We start from the raw sequence: 18,884 nt of genomic DNA on the forward strand, positions 1-18,884 counted from the left end.
AACTCCCAGCATGGAATCTGGAGGAGGATTCCAAACAGATGGGGAACCGCAGACTAAACCACCAGCAGCTCCCAGCATGGAACTAGTGGTTCCAATCAAATGGGGGACTGGATAGCCAATTAAATTAGATCAGCGGCCCGACGCAAAGAGCAGAGCTCAAAACCGAGGGGAACTTACCCACGGCCCTTGCAGCGGCGGGAAGGATGATGCACTCGAAGTGTTCTTTCCTGTGTCTCGTGTTGTCCTCAGATGTTTCCTTCGGATCCCGTCACCATCACTAAATCTGTTAAGACACAAAATTGAACTGAGTAAATTTAGAATTCTAATTGGCTTTATTCAGTGACTAACGAATTGGGCAGCATCCCATCTAGCAATTAACAGGGAGCTCTGAGGAGCTGCATGAAATGAAGACTTTATTGGCAGAAATGGGGGAGGGACAAAGAAAGAGCAGACTGTTTCAGGCAAGACCACCTTCCCTTAGGGAAGAAGGGTTCTAGCGGGGGCATTACCTGCCTCGCACTGACCAGAAAGATCCAGACTGACCGCTTAAGATTACATCGCTGGGGAAGGTTGGAACTGCAAATAGGTTAGGTATTAAGTCTCAGTTTGGCGATGTGGGCTTAACACAAGTGACTCCATCTGGGGACTATTATCTCTTAAAAAAAAAAAAGGAAAAGATACATCTAACACTTCTTTGGGGTTTTTTTTAGGGAACTAATTTTTCCTTAGAAATGAAAAGTGGACTGTGGTCTGCATTCATCTGTGTCTCCTTTGAATCCTGAAAGGCCCATCTGTGTTCAGGTCGTTTCAGTAGCCTTACAATTTCACACCTACAAGACGTTTTAGATCATATGAGCACATCTCCGGGCCTCTCCCCCCCAGGCTGAATGTGAGCGAAGGCCCAAAGGCTTTGCAGGCTCCCGAACGTCAGGAGTGAGGATGCTAGTGTTAATTCGTGTATTTACACCACTGCCCTCGACTTCCACACGCCCTGTCTGAACCAGGTGACCCTTCTTTGTCAGCATTACTGTGCAACGTCTCTTTCATGAAAAAGAAAACTGAGTTTCACTTTCCCTTTATAGAACACATGAGGCTTAACTTCCAGGGTGGCCTCACCATGGTCACTCCTCTGCTCATGACTTCAGAGCAGGAGTTGACGCCTGACGCTTCACGTGACTTTCAACAAGTCACCGAACCTTTCTTTGGAACCTTGGTCGTCCCCTTTTAGCCTCCAAAGGGATAACGTTTAAAAAAGAAAATAGCATTTGCGGAGAAGTTTGAATCCTTCATGGAGAAAGTACCATATGAACTGCAAGTTGTTATTCTTTGAAATAGAAGAAAAATGACTTCAGCTTGGCAGTTTTTTTTAAAGTGTGTCATTCTGGAATTCCCATAGTTTGAAGGTAAAATCCATCTGAGATCGCCAGAAGGTTTTTCAGGTCAAGCATTTTATTCAGAAACTACCTCGTCTGAAGCGTTCAAAACACACTTTAATCCACAAACCCTCCAGCTGAGTTAGGAGCGCTAGCAACTATCACAATTTTAACGAGGAAAAGAAAACCCACATCCTCAAAACCACTTATCCATGAACTAAGACAAGAATTAACTTTTTGTGTGTCCCCATTTGTAAGTAACGGAGAAGTGTCTCTTCTCTTTACAGGACCCTGGCAGTTTTCTGATACGAAGATTGCTTGAAAATTGTTATTTCACAAATAGCACATCACTTTGCTGTGCTTCAGATGTCCTTTCTGTGCAACTAAAGTATGATTCAGCAGATGTCAGATTCACAGTAAATGTACCAAAAAGAGTCAATTTACAGTAGACGCGTGGTAAATTCCTGTTGTACTCAAAAAGCTTGCCTTACACACACACCCCTCACAAGACCCTGGTGATAATAGGCAATCAGTGAACACGTATGCAGGAATCCTGTGACTACACGTGTTGCCTGCTGCGTCTGAGATGCCGTGCCCTTTCTGCACACCTGCTTTTAAGCTTACAGATATTTTCTCACTTTTATGTCGCCCTCCTTTGAAGGGTCAAAGAGGATCTCCCCCCTAAATATCTTTCAGATTCACCAGATCCTACTTAGTGACCGTTATCTTTCACCTCCTCAGGCTTCTCAGGTGACAAGACCTAGAAAGGTGGTTTCATTCCTGTGGTTTGCCCCTTCCTGTGACCGCTTTCAGATGCATTTATTTGGTTTCTCCATTTAAATAGTATTTTCCCTTGATATCAAGAATATGTTTTCTCTCTTTTTAAAAAAATGATCCCACAGCATTCTAGACAATGTTCTTGGGATAGGGAGCTGTAGGGGAAGAAAACTAAAAAGAAATGGTCTTCTGGTAAATTACATTGGCTGACTGGGGCATGTCTGCCAGCATCCTCAGGTTCCAGAAAGGCTGGCCGAGAGGAGAGGACGTCCACCCTTGGTGTCCACTCTTCCACCCCTCTGTGCCCTTCAAGTCCATTATCTCCCCCTCGACCCAAGTCCCCTTGATCTTGTGCCCCTAGCAGCCTGTGGACTCTCTACCTTGACCTCAAAATCATTCTTATCCACCTCTCGTCTCTCCACATTAACACTCAGGTCACTTATGTGTCCTTTTCTCAGCTGACAGTCTTAGAGAAAATACATGATCAATAGTGAACGGCAGCCTAATACGTGTCATTCCCAGCGTTCTTACAACAGGGCACCTGGAGGTGCATCCCCCAATTCAACCAAAGACCACGTGCGTTGGAGGGGACATGGCACACATCTCAAGGAAAGGAAAAATGCAGGACTCTGCAAACAGGCAGTCGTTGACACTGTGGGAATACATGAGAGTTGGGATAAACCCACGGAAGTGGTTCAAGGACCAAACCAAAGCGCAGCCCCCTCGTAAGGAGGGTGGGGGGAGAAGAGGGAAAGTGACAGCACAGATCCCTCAGGGAGGTGAGGGGGGTACCAGGGGAGTAGGGTCACTGGAAGCCAGGAGAGAGAAGGATGTTGGGAAAGAGGGGCCCATGGGGTCAGGCTGGTGAGGAGCCCACCTGTTGACTGTCACTTAGGGGGAACAGAAGGAAGCATCCCACTGGGAGGCTGAGGACATATGTCAGGTGACAGGGGGGTAGCTGGCGGGCGGGTGAACTTGGCAGTTACACAGCAGTCTTTCAGAAAGTGTGTTTCCGAAGGTGGAAGCTTGTTATGATCACAGGGTTCAAGGGTTATGAGTAATAGAGAATGCTCCAGAAAGGGAGGAATTTGTGGTGGAAGATTCTGGAAGACGAAGGGGTTAGGATACGGCAAACACAAGGAGAGGGGTCACTTCTGAGAGAGGACGTGTGAGGGAGAGGCGGGGGAGAGAGACTAAGAAGAGGAGGAAATCCGGGTGGGCTCACCATGGTGGTGATCACCACAATAAATAAAGTAGGAAGTGTCTCCAGGCTGGAAATGAGAGGGACAGGAACGGGACCATGGAGACAGAAGAAAGGGCTTGACACGTCAGCAGTAGGGGCTCCAGTAAAGGCTGCGTAACACACAGAAGCACAAATTGCGAGTGACCATCTAAGAGCCAGAGTTTGGAGACAAAGTTCGTGATGAAAATTTCCCAGGGACAGAAAACTGGCAAAGTGAAAACAACCTTCAACACAAGTTGAAATAAAACTTATTATTTCAACTTCTACCACCATTTTAGAATGATTTGTATTTATCCAGAATGTGAATGAGCTCTTAAATCCTACGTGTTTAATAGGTTAAAAGAAATAAGCAAATTCTCCAAGAAACTATGAAAAAAATATTTCTAGAAGAGCAGTTACAAATATTTTAAGTGGACACTATCGACCAAAATAAAGATGTTTTTAGAAGTCATATTTTTCAGATTTTAGATAGAAACCGCAGTGCTACCTTCTTTGTGTCATTTCTACCTTGACAGGGTAAATAAACATTAGAATTTAGTAGAACTTAATAGTCTCCATCTTCTTCAGCCATTATCTTATTAATTTTTTATGAACTCCACATGAGGAAGACTCTAAAGAAGGTTTTTCTCTGGTACATTTGTTGTATTTTAATGCATTGGCTGGTCTATAGCTACTAGCGTTTTTTTGTTTGTTTTTTTTTTAATAGACTGTTTTTTAGAGCAGATTTAGGTTCACAGAAAAACTGGAAAGAACAGAGACTTCTCATGCATCCCCTTCCTCTCTCCACACCTCGCACATTCCCCTATTTTAAACACTTTATTTATTTATTTTTGGCCGCACAGTGCCGCTTGTGGGAGCCTAGTTCCCAGACCAGGGATTGAACCCTGGCCCTCGGCAGTGAGAGCACGGAGTCCTAACCGCTGGACCACCAGGGAATCCCCATTAACATCTTGCTTTAGTCTAGTGTGTTTGTTATAACTGATGCGTCATATTTATATATTATTATTACCTATATTATTATTACCTAAAGTCCACAGTTTACATTAGGGGTTTTGTATTGAACATGCTATGGGTTTTGACAAATGTCCGACATGCATCCACCATTACAGCATCATACAGAACAGTTTCACTATCCTAAAAATCCTCTGTGCTCTACCTATTCATCCCTCCCACCCCCTACCCCCCGCCCGTGGCAACCACTGATTTCTGTCTCCATAGTTTGGCCTTTTCCATGTCATATAGTTAAAAATCACACAGTACATATAGCCTTCTCATTGGCTTCTTTCACTAAGCGACATGCATTTGGGATTCCTCCATGTCTTTTCATGGCTTAATAGTTGGTTTTTTTATTACTGAATAGCATTCCATTGTCTGGATGTGCTATAATTTATCCCTCACCTATTGAGAGACATCTTGTTTGCTTACAGCTACTAATCTGATTTGTTATACTCTTTGTTTTTTTTTCTATTGTAATGACAGACTATATGAAATTTTTAAGAGCAGGAAGGGGTTGTAGAGGTTATCACATCAGATACTCTCATTCTGCAGCTAAGGAAACTGAGATCCAATCATGATCAGCCTAGCTGATCACAATCTAGTCTCTTTTCTAGATCATACTGTCAATCCAAAACTTAGTAAAGTTGAGATTTCAAGGTACCTAGACACCAAATCCAACTCATTTAATTGGACAGTTATCTACTGCATGTCCTCAACCTTAGAGCCAAGCATCTCCCCCATGGAGCCAGGGACCATGGCCCCTCATCCCTCATTCCATCTCTAGGATCCCAGAATTCCATGCCCCAATAGCTCAAAACGTGTGCATTTCCCTGTTGTGGAGGCTAGGGGCTGGAGGGGGTAGGATGCTTTCCCCATTCAGCAACTTCACTAGTACAAGATTTGGAAGAATTCTAAATTCATCACATGCCTTTTTGGTCATTATGAAGGTATATTTCTCAAGATATATATAGAGAGAGAACATATTGGAATATAGAACGTATTTAACTTGTTCTAACAAAATAATAATAGACATAATAAAGGTTACTATGTATGGAGTTCTTACTCTATGTCAGGCGCAGGGCTAAATACCTAATGTGGATTATTTCCTTTAATTTTAGATCTGGACCAGCTCCCCTTCATTCTTCAGGGCACACCGTCCCGCACTTTCCACTGGCTAAAATAGGATATACCCCGAAGTTGAGTTGACATGTACTCTCCGGTTTCCATACTGTTATATCAATAACTGTCATCTTGGATGTTACAGCATTTATTACATATGCTTAACATATGGTACTCTGAAAAGGATACTGGTATACTTGGGTATTTTTAATAAATATTGGTATTCTAATTTTATTTCCTCAGACATGCAAATCTTCTCGCATAAAATTTATTAATTTACTAGCCTTGGGGCAAAAACCTGAAAAAATGACTATAATTATTCTTTTCCTCCGTTTCTTATTTTTTCTGGAGAGGGACTCTATATTCCTGACCTCATGTGCATGATATTTACTGTGTTCTCCATGTATTTTCAAAATTAATTGTTACAGGTTTGATAAAATGATAGCATCTTTAATGCTACAAAGTTCTCACTTACCCAGTAATGTATGCACACTCGGCAACAGTCCCCTTAGTGGTTCAGTACTTGACTAGCTATACTGAACAGTCATCGTTACTAAATAGTTTTCCATGTTCTTTATTTTCATTCTCTCATTAAAAGCAAATGTAATCATATACTAAGGAGAAATCGGGGTAGAAGCTACATCATATTGGAATAACTGAGCCCTCTTTACATTTCCCCTTTACTAGAATATCCATTCACAAAATGTCCTCCTAAAGAATGATCTCATGTTTTAAATACTGATATATTTTGACAGCCCTAGGGCTTTTAATTTCTCTAGGACATTCATATATGCAAACACAGCCCTGTGAGAATCACACCACTGATTTTGTTAAATCTATCACTTTAATCTTGTATTAATCATCTTTCATATTGTAAATGTAAAATTTTACTTTAATGATGCTTCCATTTTTAGATTTTTGTTATTCTTTTTAAGAAGAATTATTCTATTTGTATTCTGGTGATTAAAAGTGATTTTGAAAGTATTTTATCACATGACTCTACTCCCCTGTACCTGGTCATGCTTGCTTCATAATACTTAAGCCTGCCAGTTTCAATTTCGGTGAACTAAAAAAGATAGCATCTTACTTTACATCAGACACTGAATCGACATTTCCATGCCAGATAGCAAACCCCCATGGCAGATGTTGAGAATCTACACCATACAAACATCCAGTGATAGAAAACTCACTCACTTATAAATTCTTAAGGAAAATTCTTTAACATTTTCCCTAATTATAAAAGTAATTACACCAAAACATACTTTAAAAATTGGAAAATACACAAAAGCATTATAAGAAGAAAAGGGTCGTTTCTAGTTATATCATTCAAGGCACCCACAGGTAGGATTTTTGAGTATTTCATCTTTCTTGTGTATATTTTTTCTCTTTGTCGTAGTGATAATTTAGTAACTGCAAAATCTTCAGCAGAGTAGGGTCATTTTCACATCAAAACCGTATTCCTTAAAACTTGCCTTTTATGTTAAAACCTAGTCTGTTCCAGGGACCCCTCTGTGTTTGGGAATATATATTTCTCAACATGCATTGTGTGTATATTGTATACAATAACTGTGGTCATAAATATAATAACAGATGATGTTTATAAAGCATTTACTATGTGCCAGTCCATGTTCTAGGCACGTTGTGTATTTTAGCTCATTTAATCTTCATAGCAACCTTCTGAAGTAGAGACTATTATTATCCCCATTTTACAGACAAGGAAATCGAGGTGGCCCCTACAGGGGCCAAAGGCACCACAGGTGTCAGGCAAGGGAGCCAGGATTCACCCTTGGGCAGTTTGGTAGCAAAGTCCATCAGCCTAACAGCTCTATTGCCTCTTAGTAGAGACCCAATCGTATCAGGGAAAACAATTTTAAAATTCGTGAAATGGATCATTGTTTGTACTTCCGTTATGGAAGAAAATAATTTGCTAGTTAATGCAAGATGACCCCATGGGACGGTTAAACCAGAAAATACCAACTGAGCCCAAGCTCCCCGTGCAGGTACAAACCTCTAGAAACTCAGGCACGTTATTTCTGACAGGTACTAATGAATCTATCCAAGGCAGTGAGTTTTACTAATTAGACTTACAGTAGAAATATAAACAGGCCGTAATGAATGAGTTTGCTGGTCTGCAGAGAGCCTTTCCTCCCTCCTTCCTTCACACACATACACATGCAACGCTTAGATATCAAAAGTATACGTGTGATTATCTGTTCGTTTTTTTGTTTTTTGATGGCTTTTAGTTTCTGCTGTATAACAAAGTGAACCAGCTATATGCATACATATATCCCCATATCTCCTCCCTCTTGCGTCTCCCTCCCACCCTCCCTATCCCACCCCTCTAGGTGGTCACAAAGCACCGAGCTGATTTCCCTGCGCTATGTGGCTGCTTCCCACTAGCTGTCTATTCTACGTTTGGTAGTAAATACATGTCCATGCCACTCTCTCACTTCGTCCCAGCTTACCCTTCCCCCTCCCCGTGTCCTCAAGTCTGATGGCTTATTCTTTATGAAAAAGGAAATAAACCTGTTTTCTAGGGTGTTTTAGCTTATAGCTCACTAAACAAGGAAGGAATAGATCAAGTACTCCACATTTGGAATGGCTCCAGCCTTCTAAATGACAAGCATACCTAAGACATTGAGTGTCAATGACCACACTGACGCAGGCTGTGTGCACGTAGCAGCAGGCGGTCTGGGTGAGCCCGTGTCCAGGTGCCCTGCAGGTGTGCCATCCGCGTGCAGGCTCCGTCCCCACGTGGGGCCCTGGCTGGTTCTGTAAGCTCCTGGCTTGGGCAGCCTGGACCCCAGCTCTGTGCTCTTCCTCTACACAGGAAGCCCCTGTAATGCATCCCCACCACAGAGCTGTGGACGTCAAGAATGCAGCTCTCACAACTTGCAATTCCAAACTAAACCTTTGCTTGGCGGGGAACAATAAGTAGAAGTAAAGATGTAAACCTCCTTGGAGGTAGTCGTCAATCTGAAGGAGACTCACCTCCAGTCTGACACTAGTGCAGACTCAGGACATCGGTAGTGTCAGTAACAAGGGTGGGATCCACAAAGGTAGAGATTCAAAGGCAGTATCTTGGTTGAATTTAGACCATAATGATTTAAAGGATTTGGCCTTGAAAACCACTGAGATTAGTACATGTCTGTCATCTGAAAGATGATTTTTTTTTCCAGCTCTTAGATGGGCAAACTAAGTATTTGTATTTCTGTATATAGCTTTTACCTGCTTCCTCCTTTTTACCAGTATAAATCGCTTTCATGGCTAAATTTGATATAGAGATTTTACAAAGAAGATGAATACAAAGCAATTTAGATGTTAGAGGCCCCCTAAAGTGGTCTGTCATATTTTTGTAAGTACATAGGAGAATAAAATATACCGTTCTATCAACCAAGTGATGCAAGATATTTGTAGACACTTTGGGAAATACAGTACTTTGTACACAAACACACAGAATCCTTTGCTATTTTCAATTTTTGAAAGTACTCAGTATATATATTTAAATGACTTTGCAAGAATAAATACCTTTTTTAAAGGCAAAAAAAAAAAAGAGCCACAGAGCTTTGAATACCCATCTATCTCCAGAATGTCAGCATTGATTATATCCTTCGGTTACCAGAAAATCACAGCAAAGCAATAACTAACTCTGACTCTCTTGTTTTTATGAATCTGGCATACAGAACGGTATGTATGCCATAGGTATATTTGCAAACCGGAGAGCTGAGAGATAAATCAGTGTTGTTGAATGATGTAGCAAATCCCTGCTTGTTAGCGAGAGGTTCTTCAGCACTATTCAGTGAATCACTTCTTCCAGTGGCTGTCATCATTGTACTGTCAAACCCCAAGTAAAACTGACTTCATGGACAGGATGGAAATAAGCTCAGTGTCTTATTGTTTCATTCAAAAGAACCTTAGCCGTTTCCCTGCAGGAGGGAACACCCTGAGTAAGGCAACCTTCCTCTTTTAAAACTCACTTTTCACGGAGCTACCTGACAAAATGCTATGATTTTGCCGCCCAAGTAGGCCAAGTGAAAAACTCACCAAGTGCTTGGACTGGGAGGGTAAATCCTGGAGGTTATTGAGTTTTAATCCTTTGTTTGGACTCTTTTCCGAAATCAGAAATAATACATACTCCTCTCTGAGCAGGGGCGCTCGAGATCTTTCTTAGAGCAAGAAACACACGATTCAGAAACAATACAAAGACCAATCAAAAAGTGATTCACCTGACACTCTGGTCTACACAACAGCGCTAACCCATTAGGTCCTAACCCATTCTGCTTTTCAGCCCTCGGTGCATGGCGGGATTAATTTAGACATTAAAGAATTCAGGACCGTGACACACAGAGGTATTTGCCCCCAACTAGCCAAATTCTATTAGCATAATCAGGAGACGAATGAGACGGGAGGAAGCCCTCTGACCTCTATTTCGTGAACTTCTCTGGGGCATCATGATAGGTCTTAATGAACCCAGCCATAATACTGACCTCCGTGGAAGAAGATTCAGAGAGAAGGCTCATCTCTATACCTTTCAGTTTACTTCCAATACACAGTTTCTGAACAAAGATTTCTCTTAAGAATTTTACAGCATAACACCTTCTTATCAACATGTGTTTTATCATCTGGGAAGCACTACATAGGTCTTGTCATGTGCTCAATAACCAAAGTTTGTGGATTTCATATTTTCCTCCAAGAAAAAGGAAGAGAAATTAAGGTGAAAATCAGGGCATCTTTAGGCTAGTAAAGAGAAATTCTGTCTCACCAATACTTCTCATTTTTCAGAGGTTGAGACTGAGGCCCAGGGATGGTATGATTTACCTGATCACACAGCTAGTTAGAGACACACAGAGATGAGAATTTCCTCTCTGCAGATGCTGTGCCAGGAGCTGTTGACAAATCCTAAGTCCAGGGCAGTTTTGGACCATCCCATCCCCACCCTACCCACCCCCCCACCAGCATCACAACTTCAACTCTCACTCCACCCAGAAGAATCATTTGCATCAGTTAACGTATCACCGGCATTAAGAAGAGGGTCTTTGCTGGAATAACACATGTCACAAGCCCACATTCCCCTCGCTTTGCCTACTTTGCATTTTCTCCCAGCTCTGACTGGAACAGAAAGATAGCGCTGGAGGAGATTTAACTTGTTGGAGGAGATCTAACTCCCTGTTTTCCTCCTTCTTTCAAGATCCACAGGACTGTGCGGTTCCTTTCTCTGAGAAGTATCTGCTGGGTGTTTTGTTTTTCTGACGTTGTGCAAATGAAAATTAAGAAATGTGGAAATACGATAATATACAGTGATGATCAGAACAATTTCTTGAAGAGACCGTCTTTGCTCCATTGTATTGCATTTTCTCCTTTGTCAACGATCAGTTGACTATATTTACATGGGTCTGTTTCTAGGTTTTTCTGTTCCATTGATCTATTGGTCTGGTCTTTCACCGATACCACCATCTTGATTACTGTAGTTTTATTAAGTCTTGAAGTCGGGTAAGGTCAGTCCTCCAGTTTTGTTCTTCTTCAACATGTTGTTGGCTATCCTGGATCTTCTGCCTCTCCTCCGTGTAACCTTTAGAGTCAGTTTTGTCGATACCCACCAGGTAACTCACTGGGATTTTGACTGGGATTGTGGAGAATCTGTAGGTCAAGTTCGGAAGCACTGACATCTTGGCAATACTGTCTTCCTATTTATGAACGTGGAATCTCTCTCCATTTGGTTAGTTCTTGTGATCTGTGTTTTTGACTGGCTTTCAAATTGTTTACTATGACAACAGCTACCAGTTCTGAAGTGCAGGCTGAGTGCCAACGCTGGGCTAGCTTTCTACATAGGTCATCTCATTTGCCACTCACGACGCCCCTATGAAGTAGGAATATTACTTCTTCCATTTTGCAGATGAAAAATATGAGGCTTAGGAGAGGTTAAGTAACTTCAAGGTCACAAATAGAGGAAATCGGAACTCGGGTCCGAGTAGGGGCAAAGCCCATTATCCTAAGAGTTGCCTTGAGTCCCGTCTGTCCCAACTGTCTCCACGCCAACTGAGCAGATCACTAATTCTGTGGTTCACGGGGACTCTCAAAGTCAGGGCGCTCCCAGGGTCATAAATATACATATTGAGGAACTCTTGTCTCACACCATGGAGGAGCTCAGGCTCCCTGGAATCAGCCACCTCTGATGCTTCGACCACGGTCCGAAGACCACTCAGCCTTGCTTTTGACAGCTGCCGTCCAGGGGCAGCGGCTCTAACAACATGCATGGCGTCCTGTTAGGAGCAGCACAGCTTATAAGCCGTGACTTGCAACAGGTGAGGTCAGGACTGGAGGGAAGTAAGCCCAGACTTGACTGTGAGCTCCCTGAAGGCAGGGCTGTCTCCATCCTGGGTGGATGAGGCACGCGTGAGCACACCCACTCTCGCTCTGGCCATACCCGAAGAATACATTCAGAACTACTTACTGAGTGTTGAACGAGTGAACGCTTTCAAGCCCTGCCCCTGTAGTCAGAGCCCCCGGTTTGTACTTTTTACCATCCTACACACTGTCAATTTCAGTAGGTATACAGCCAGCATCCATGAAGTGCCCAAGACCATCCCACCGTCGGGTGGTCAAGTGCGGGTGGACCCTCCCTCGTGCTGTGCCCCATCTGCTGCGTGCTAGCATCCAGGCATCCTAGCAAACATCCCACATACTCCTCCTGGACTCCCCAGGTTTCTTGGGGTTCAGAAATGCTATACAGATCCGCTAAATCGTCTTGCCAGCCTTTTTATAAGGGACTTCAAGACAGAATCGGTTCCTCTGAAATAATGAAATCCATTTAAAAAGTAATCCTTGTTTTCTTATTTTAAAGAAGCTCACAGTTGGGGTGGTTGTGTCTTTCCGCAGGAAAACCTCTTTTTTGTGATGGAGTATCTCAACGGAGGAGACTTAATGTACCACATCCAGAGCTGCCACAAGTTCGATCTTTGCAGAGCCACGTAAGAGCCCTGGTAGGGTTGGGGGGTTCCCACTGGTCTTGTCAGGGACTGGGGTCCACTGTGCCCGCACCGTGCTTTTCCCCACGTGGCACGTTTCCTGTTTCTCACTCAGTGGGCCTAAACCCCAGGGTGAGGTGACCCCAGGAACACATCCAATGAGGCAACTGTTTTCCCAGCTTGCGAAACTTAAATTCAAGTCGCTTTTATTTCACTTCTCTGCCGCGAGATCAACTGCTTAGTTTCTTAAGGAGCCGCCCCACTTCATCAGGCTTCTAAATCATCCGAGCCCAGAAGCAATATTTGCCCCTTGAATGGAAGTCAAATGGAGCACAGAGGGGCGAGGCGGTCACTGGGTGGGGCTTCACGGAGGCGTCTCAAGGGAAGCTCAGTGTGAAGGCATCAGTCAGCCAGCTCTGGGGGCAGGAGAAACAGGAAACAGGAAGAGACATTTGCTCTCTCTCGAGAATACGTTCTCCTTCTTTGGCATCAGGCCACTCCAGGCGCTGGCGAAATCGAGCAGGGTGGCTTTACTAGGTGGGACTGCAGCTGAGTCCCACAGAAGCCCCGCACCCTTCCTCCCTCAGGCCCTCTTTCCTGAGTCATCAAACCACTGAGACGGTCAAACACAAGAAAACTGTGCCCCTGGCTCCACTGAAAAGGGTGGGTGCACACTAGCCTTGCTTGCTGTACGCTCAGTAATCTCACTCACCCCTAGTGAACACTCCGGGGGGTTCAGGTCGAGCTGCGTTGAGAGAGAGACTTTTCCACGAGCTCCTACAGAAACCCCGGCTGAAGCGGCTGTTTTGTCGAATCCAGTGGGTAGCGCGCCACTGATCTCGTTGCTTCCAGGAACCGTCGGCCAAGTGCCCGGAGATAATTTTATGAGATTCCTGCAGCCCAGAAATCATCGGGTATTTTTCTGCTAGAAAGGATTCTCGGGGTCCCTTCCAGGTGTGTAAGGCACGAAAGCCATCGCAGACACATGCTATCTATCTGTCCTCACTGCCTCCCCCAGGAAGGGGTTTCTGCATTCTTCTCCAAGATCGAGCAGACCTCACTTGCGGGAAGTTCTCCCTTATCTCTAACTTTAATCCTCCTGTAAACTCACCTCCTTTGAGTCTGTCATTTTGGAAGGTGGAGAGCAAGGTATCACCTCCCAGCTTCTCATACAGGCGTATCTCGTTTGATCGCACTTCACTTTATCGTGCTTTGCAGATACTTGGTTTTTTTAATAAAGGAAGGTTTGTGGCAGCTCTGCGTTGCCAGATGACGGTTAGCATCTTTTAGCCATATTTTTTTAACTGAAGTATAGTTCACAAGTATTTAATTAAGATATGTACGCTTTTTTTAGACATAATACTATTGCGTGCTTCATAGGCGACACTGTAGTGTCAACATAATTTTATATGCACTGGGAAACCAAAAAAACTCGTGTGACTCGCTGTACTGCGGTGGTCTGGAACCGAAGCCGTGAGATCCCTGAGGTCTGCCTGTGTGCGTTTCTCCTCCTTTCAGGCTATGTGGAATGACCTGCAGACAGGTCTGAAGGGTCCAAGTAGATTTTAAAATAAAAGGGAAAATTATTTCCCTATCGTTACATTGAGTGTTTCTGAATGTTCTATTAGAAAAAAAAAAAATGACAGTTTGAACCTTATAGTTTATAATATAAGAATAAGCCCTAGATGCGGGTAGGGCTAAATATACCGGCTCCATTTCATTCTCTCAGGTCTGAGACTGGATGTGTAGGATGGATGATATCTTCCTTTTGTTGTGATGAAACAAACTTCCGTGCGCACGCTTAGCAGAGCGCTGCACACTCACTCTATAGAAAGGGGAACTTTTTTTTCCTAGTAAGCATTCATGTTGAGCCTTGATTTTTCCTTCCCTCAGGTTCTATGCTGCTGAAATCATTCTCGGTCTGCAGTTCCTTCATTCCAAAGGAATAGTCTACAGGTAAATTTTACTCTTTGGAAACAAGTACTGGGATAACTGGATTTCCTGGTCCAGGTGATTTCATCACTGTGCTTGAGGGACATGAAGTGGTCAGTGTGCTTCTGTGGCAGAAAGTTCCACACCCGGGCTTCCTGCCCAGAGTGACAGCACGGATGGTGATTTACCAACCAAGTAAGAAATTCCGCTCTCAAAAGCAATAAGGGGGGCTTCCCTGGTGGCGCAGTGGTTGAGAGTCCACCTGCCGATGCAGGGGACGCGGGTTCGTGCCCCGGTCCGGGAAGATCCCACATGCCGCGGAGCGGCTGGGCCCGTGAGCCATGGCCGCTGAGCCTGTGCGTCCGGAGCCTGTGCTCCGCGACGGGAGAGGCCACAACAGTGAGAGGCCCGCATACCACAAAAAAAAAAAAAAAAAGCAATAAGGCTCTGATCTCATTTTGTTCTCCCTCTCTCCTACCTTTTGTCTCATTTCCTTCCATTACTTTCTCTTTGGCCTCTTACTGTTGCTTTCTTTCTTCTGTCTTTTGTGTCTCTCCTTCTTGCCTGTATTTGCACATTGAATGTCCTCCTTTTGGGTGAGGGAGAAGGGGAGGCCTTCCTTGAACAAACACACCTGCGAAAACCTACAAGCCTACACCTTGTCTGCATGCCCAGGATGCCATGTGTGCCCTCTTTCTTGAGTGGATGTCTGTCCAGAAGCTATTGGACACCATCATTTCACATCCTTCTTGGATGAAAGCTGATGTACTTCAGTCTCCTTACTTCTCTCAAAGCACAGTTGACACTTAGCATACAGATCTTCAAAGGCTTAGTTGTCTCGTTTCCCGCAGATTGGGCGGGGTGGGGGGGTATATTGAAGAAAACAAATAAAAAAGGAAGGAAGGAGCTTGACAGGATGCTGACTGAGGAGCTGGAGGCCTACACAGTGACCACTGGTGACAAGGGAAGCTGAGAACCGACATAAAGGGAAGATGCAGGACAACCTCAAGGCCCCGAGACAGTGGGATCACGTGCTTTTCTGCAGCAGATGCCCACAGGAATGACCGGAGTCATCAGTACAGGCTAAGTGATGTTCCACACAGATTGTTGAAGATGGCAAACTGTGTATAATACAGTCCAGAAGCATTCCGTCTGGGATGGCCAGTACTGGGCTTTGGTGCTTACAGAATAGGCTGAAAATTCACTTAGGGAAACCTCTCCGTTTCCAGAGGGTCCAGCCAAGTGAGGGCTGCCCCATTTAGAGCCCAGAACTAAAGACGTAGGGGAGGTTTGGGAGCTCATTTTTCTTAAGCCGTCTCTTTGGCATCCTTTGGATATACTTTTGTATTTGGGGGAGCAGGGGCTATCTCCAAAATGATAGATTAAAAATCTGTTTTATACCATTCTTTAATCTTCAGGAAAGTGAGAAATACCAGAACACTGAAAACCCTGATCACATTCCGTGGTTGTTTTCCTCTTTATATCTGTAATGCCTGCAATATCCCTAAGATATACCTATACTGAGACACTCAGTAGATTGTGTGGGATGGATGGATAGGAAAGAGGGAGGAAGAGTTAGGAAGACTGGAGAGAAGAGAGATCTTAGGGCTGAAGGGGACCTCATGCAACCAAACCCCACATGCCCCAGTATAGTCTCTTTCTCCACATCACGATGTTTCTATTATTTCATCTTGTAAATTATTGACACTCAGGACAAAGACCAATGAGGGTCCATAAGTGTCTTTAATACCATAAATTGTACCCATTTTAGAGCTCTTACTACATCCATGAGAAATATTTTCTAAGGCTTCTTATGCACCACAAAGAAAGCATCCTGGGTTTATTTAGCAGTGTACTCACTGAGGCGGTAGGAGATCCTTGAAAGACATGGAATAATTAAAACTGGGGGAGGTCATCCGGCAGGTACACTGACACCGAGATTGGCCTTAAGAAATTATTCAACTGCCCATTGTAACTTTACTGGCCTAAACTTTGCATTGGCCACTGAATTAACAAGGGGATTCTATTAGTTTCCTTTTTCTGACCACTCATGATCATCATATTAGTTTTGAAGGGTTGCCGTAAGAAATTAGCACAAACCTGATGGCTTAAGCCAATGGAATTTATTCCCTCAGAGCTCTGGAGTCCAGAGGTCCAAAATCAAGGTGTCAGCAGGGCCACGCTCCCTCTGCAGGTTCTAGGGGAGGATCCTTCCTTGCCCCCTCCAGTTTTTGGTGGCCCCAGGTGTTCCTGGGCTTGGGGTCACTCCAGTCTCTGCCTCAGTTTTCACAGGGCCTTCTTTTCTCCCTGTGTCTTCCCTGTAGGTCTCTTACAAGTCCACCTGACATTGGATTTAGGGATCACCCAGATAATCTCAGATGATCTAATTTCAAGATCCTTAACTTGATTACATCTACAAATACCCTTTTTCCAAATAAGGTCTCACTCACAAGATTCCAGGGACTAGGACATAAATATCTTTTTATTGGGGGGGGGAGCCCACTAAACCCACTACAACTGGTAACGAAGACGGACCAGCCACTAAACACACAGCCTTGGTTAAGCATTGTGGTGGATGCAAAAGCTACAGAAGTCCCAACCTCTGGATCCATAATTAAGCCACTTTCTGGATTTTTATTTTGGGTTTTTTTGGAGGTAAAATGTAAGTACATGAAAAGACACAAACAGCATACTCTAAAAAAAAGTCTAAGTGAATGAGATTCTAATTACAAGTAAGTGTCGGGACTTCCCTGGTGGCACCGTGGTTAAGAATCCGCCCGCCAGTGCAGGGGACACGGGTTCGAGCCCTGGTCCGGGAAGATCCCACATGCCACGGAGCAACTAAGCCTGTGTGCCACAACTACTGAGCCTGCGCTCTAGAGCCCGCGAGCCACAACTACTGAAGCCAACATGCCTAGAGCCCATGCTCCGCAACAAGAGAAGCCCCACAATGAGAAGCCCGTGCACCACAACGAAGAATAGCCCCCGCTCACCGCAGCTAGAAAAAACTCACAGGCAGCAATGAAGACCCAACGCAGCCAAACATAAATAAATAAAATAAATAAGTTTATTAAAAAAAAAAGAAGTAACTGCCAAAGGGAAGAATAATGAAGGTATCATCAGAAATGGGTGAGGGTGTGCCAACAAAAAGAGATAGGAGTAAGGAGGTCGAGTGGAGGAATATTAAACAAATTGTGTCCAGCTTTTCTGGAAAGGCCGTTGTTGGCAGTCGCAAGAATTGAGGCCAAGAGATGCAGAGAAGCAGGTGGCAACGTCAATCATCTACCATTACTGGTGGCATCGTAAAAGCGGTGGCATCTTAAAAGATGCCTCAGCCCTGGCTTAGGTTAAACGTAAAACCAAGAAGCCGGAAAATACGCAGACGTAGCAGCAGCAGAATCTAGAGTCTCAAGTCTTAGAACTCTTAGAACTGAAAGGGACCTTAAGATGATCTTTGATCGATGACACTGGACCCAACGCCTATATCTGAAACCACTTACAAATGCCTTCATGTGGATGACCTCACTGGATGCTCACAAGTTCTGTGGGATAAGCAAGGCAGGCACCACTGGACCCATTTTATGGATGAGTCATTAAAGGATCAGAGAGGAGACATGGCTTGGCCGAGCTACTTAGGAACAAAACTTGGATTTGGAAGCTGTTTCTTCTGGCTCCCACTTTGCCTCTTCCAAATGGAGAAGCTTTGCTTATGTTGACAACACAATGGAAAGAAAGGCTTCCACTGAATTCTCGGTTGTACCTGATGCCCCGATGTGCAGCCCTTTGGGCAGACGGGTGCTTCCAAGAGCCATGCCAGGTGACCTGGACCCTGAAGGCCCCTTCTGGGTCCTGGTGTCCTGTGAGGTACCTGTGAACACTCTGGCCTTTGGGTCCTGTGGCTTCTCCAGCTCGTCTCCCTCTGCCTTCACCCCTTCCTGCCCCTCAGGGTGTCTGGCTCTGCATGGCAGGCCTTCTAGACCTTTCCCCTTCTGACTTAGATCTCTCAAAGCTTCAATGACCTCCTCTCTCCCAGCCCTGTAGACACCCTGCCCACTTTAGAGGGTGGATTGAAAATTGAACATGAAACTTTCCTAGCTTGAGGCCTAGAGAACATTCATTTTTAGAATTGACTAAAATGTACCCTTGCAATCACAGAAGACTCTAGGTATCTCAGCAAGACCAGTTCAATGCGAAAGACCGGGTGAGCATGGTTTAAGGGGATGTAAAAGAGGGTAAAGCCTGGCTTTGCTGGGATAGATTGTATAATTTTAAGAGCCTTTGTTTTCCATTAGATAAATACGAATAAAAATAGTGATTCCAGATCAAAGGGCTATTGTGAGAATCAAATGATAAAATGCATGTGAAAGAAATTCCAATATTAGATATTATGTTCATTATCCTTTTGAGCTATGTACAGTACTGCAGCTGGATATCTGGCTCCCTAGTGATGACCCTAAAACCATCCTTCAGCCAGATTTC

At 44.1% G+C, this 18,884-nt stretch overlaps 1 protein-coding gene across 4 annotated transcripts in view; it reads left to right on the top strand.

The window, feature by feature from the left end:
- PRKCQ (protein kinase C theta) overlaps nucleotides 1-18,884 on the top strand; it is a 159,280-nt gene that overhangs the window by 112,607 nt on the left and 27,789 nt on the right. For all 4 annotated transcript variants that reach the window (XM_070044841.1, XM_070044842.1, XM_030836906.3 and 1 more), the window contains 2 exons: nucleotides 12,385-12,476; nucleotides 14,367-14,429. In XM_070044841.1, the coding sequence (XP_069900942.1) occupies nucleotides 12,385-12,476; nucleotides 14,367-14,429 (155 nt within the window). The remainder of the gene's footprint in view (nucleotides 1-12,384; nucleotides 12,477-14,366; nucleotides 14,430-18,884) is intronic.

The sequence above is a fragment of the Globicephala melas genome, chromosome 2, assembly GCF_963455315.2.
Source record: "Globicephala melas chromosome 2, mGloMel1.2, whole genome shotgun sequence".
In the NCBI taxonomy this organism is placed as follows: domain Eukaryota; kingdom Metazoa; phylum Chordata; class Mammalia; order Artiodactyla; family Delphinidae; genus Globicephala; species Globicephala melas.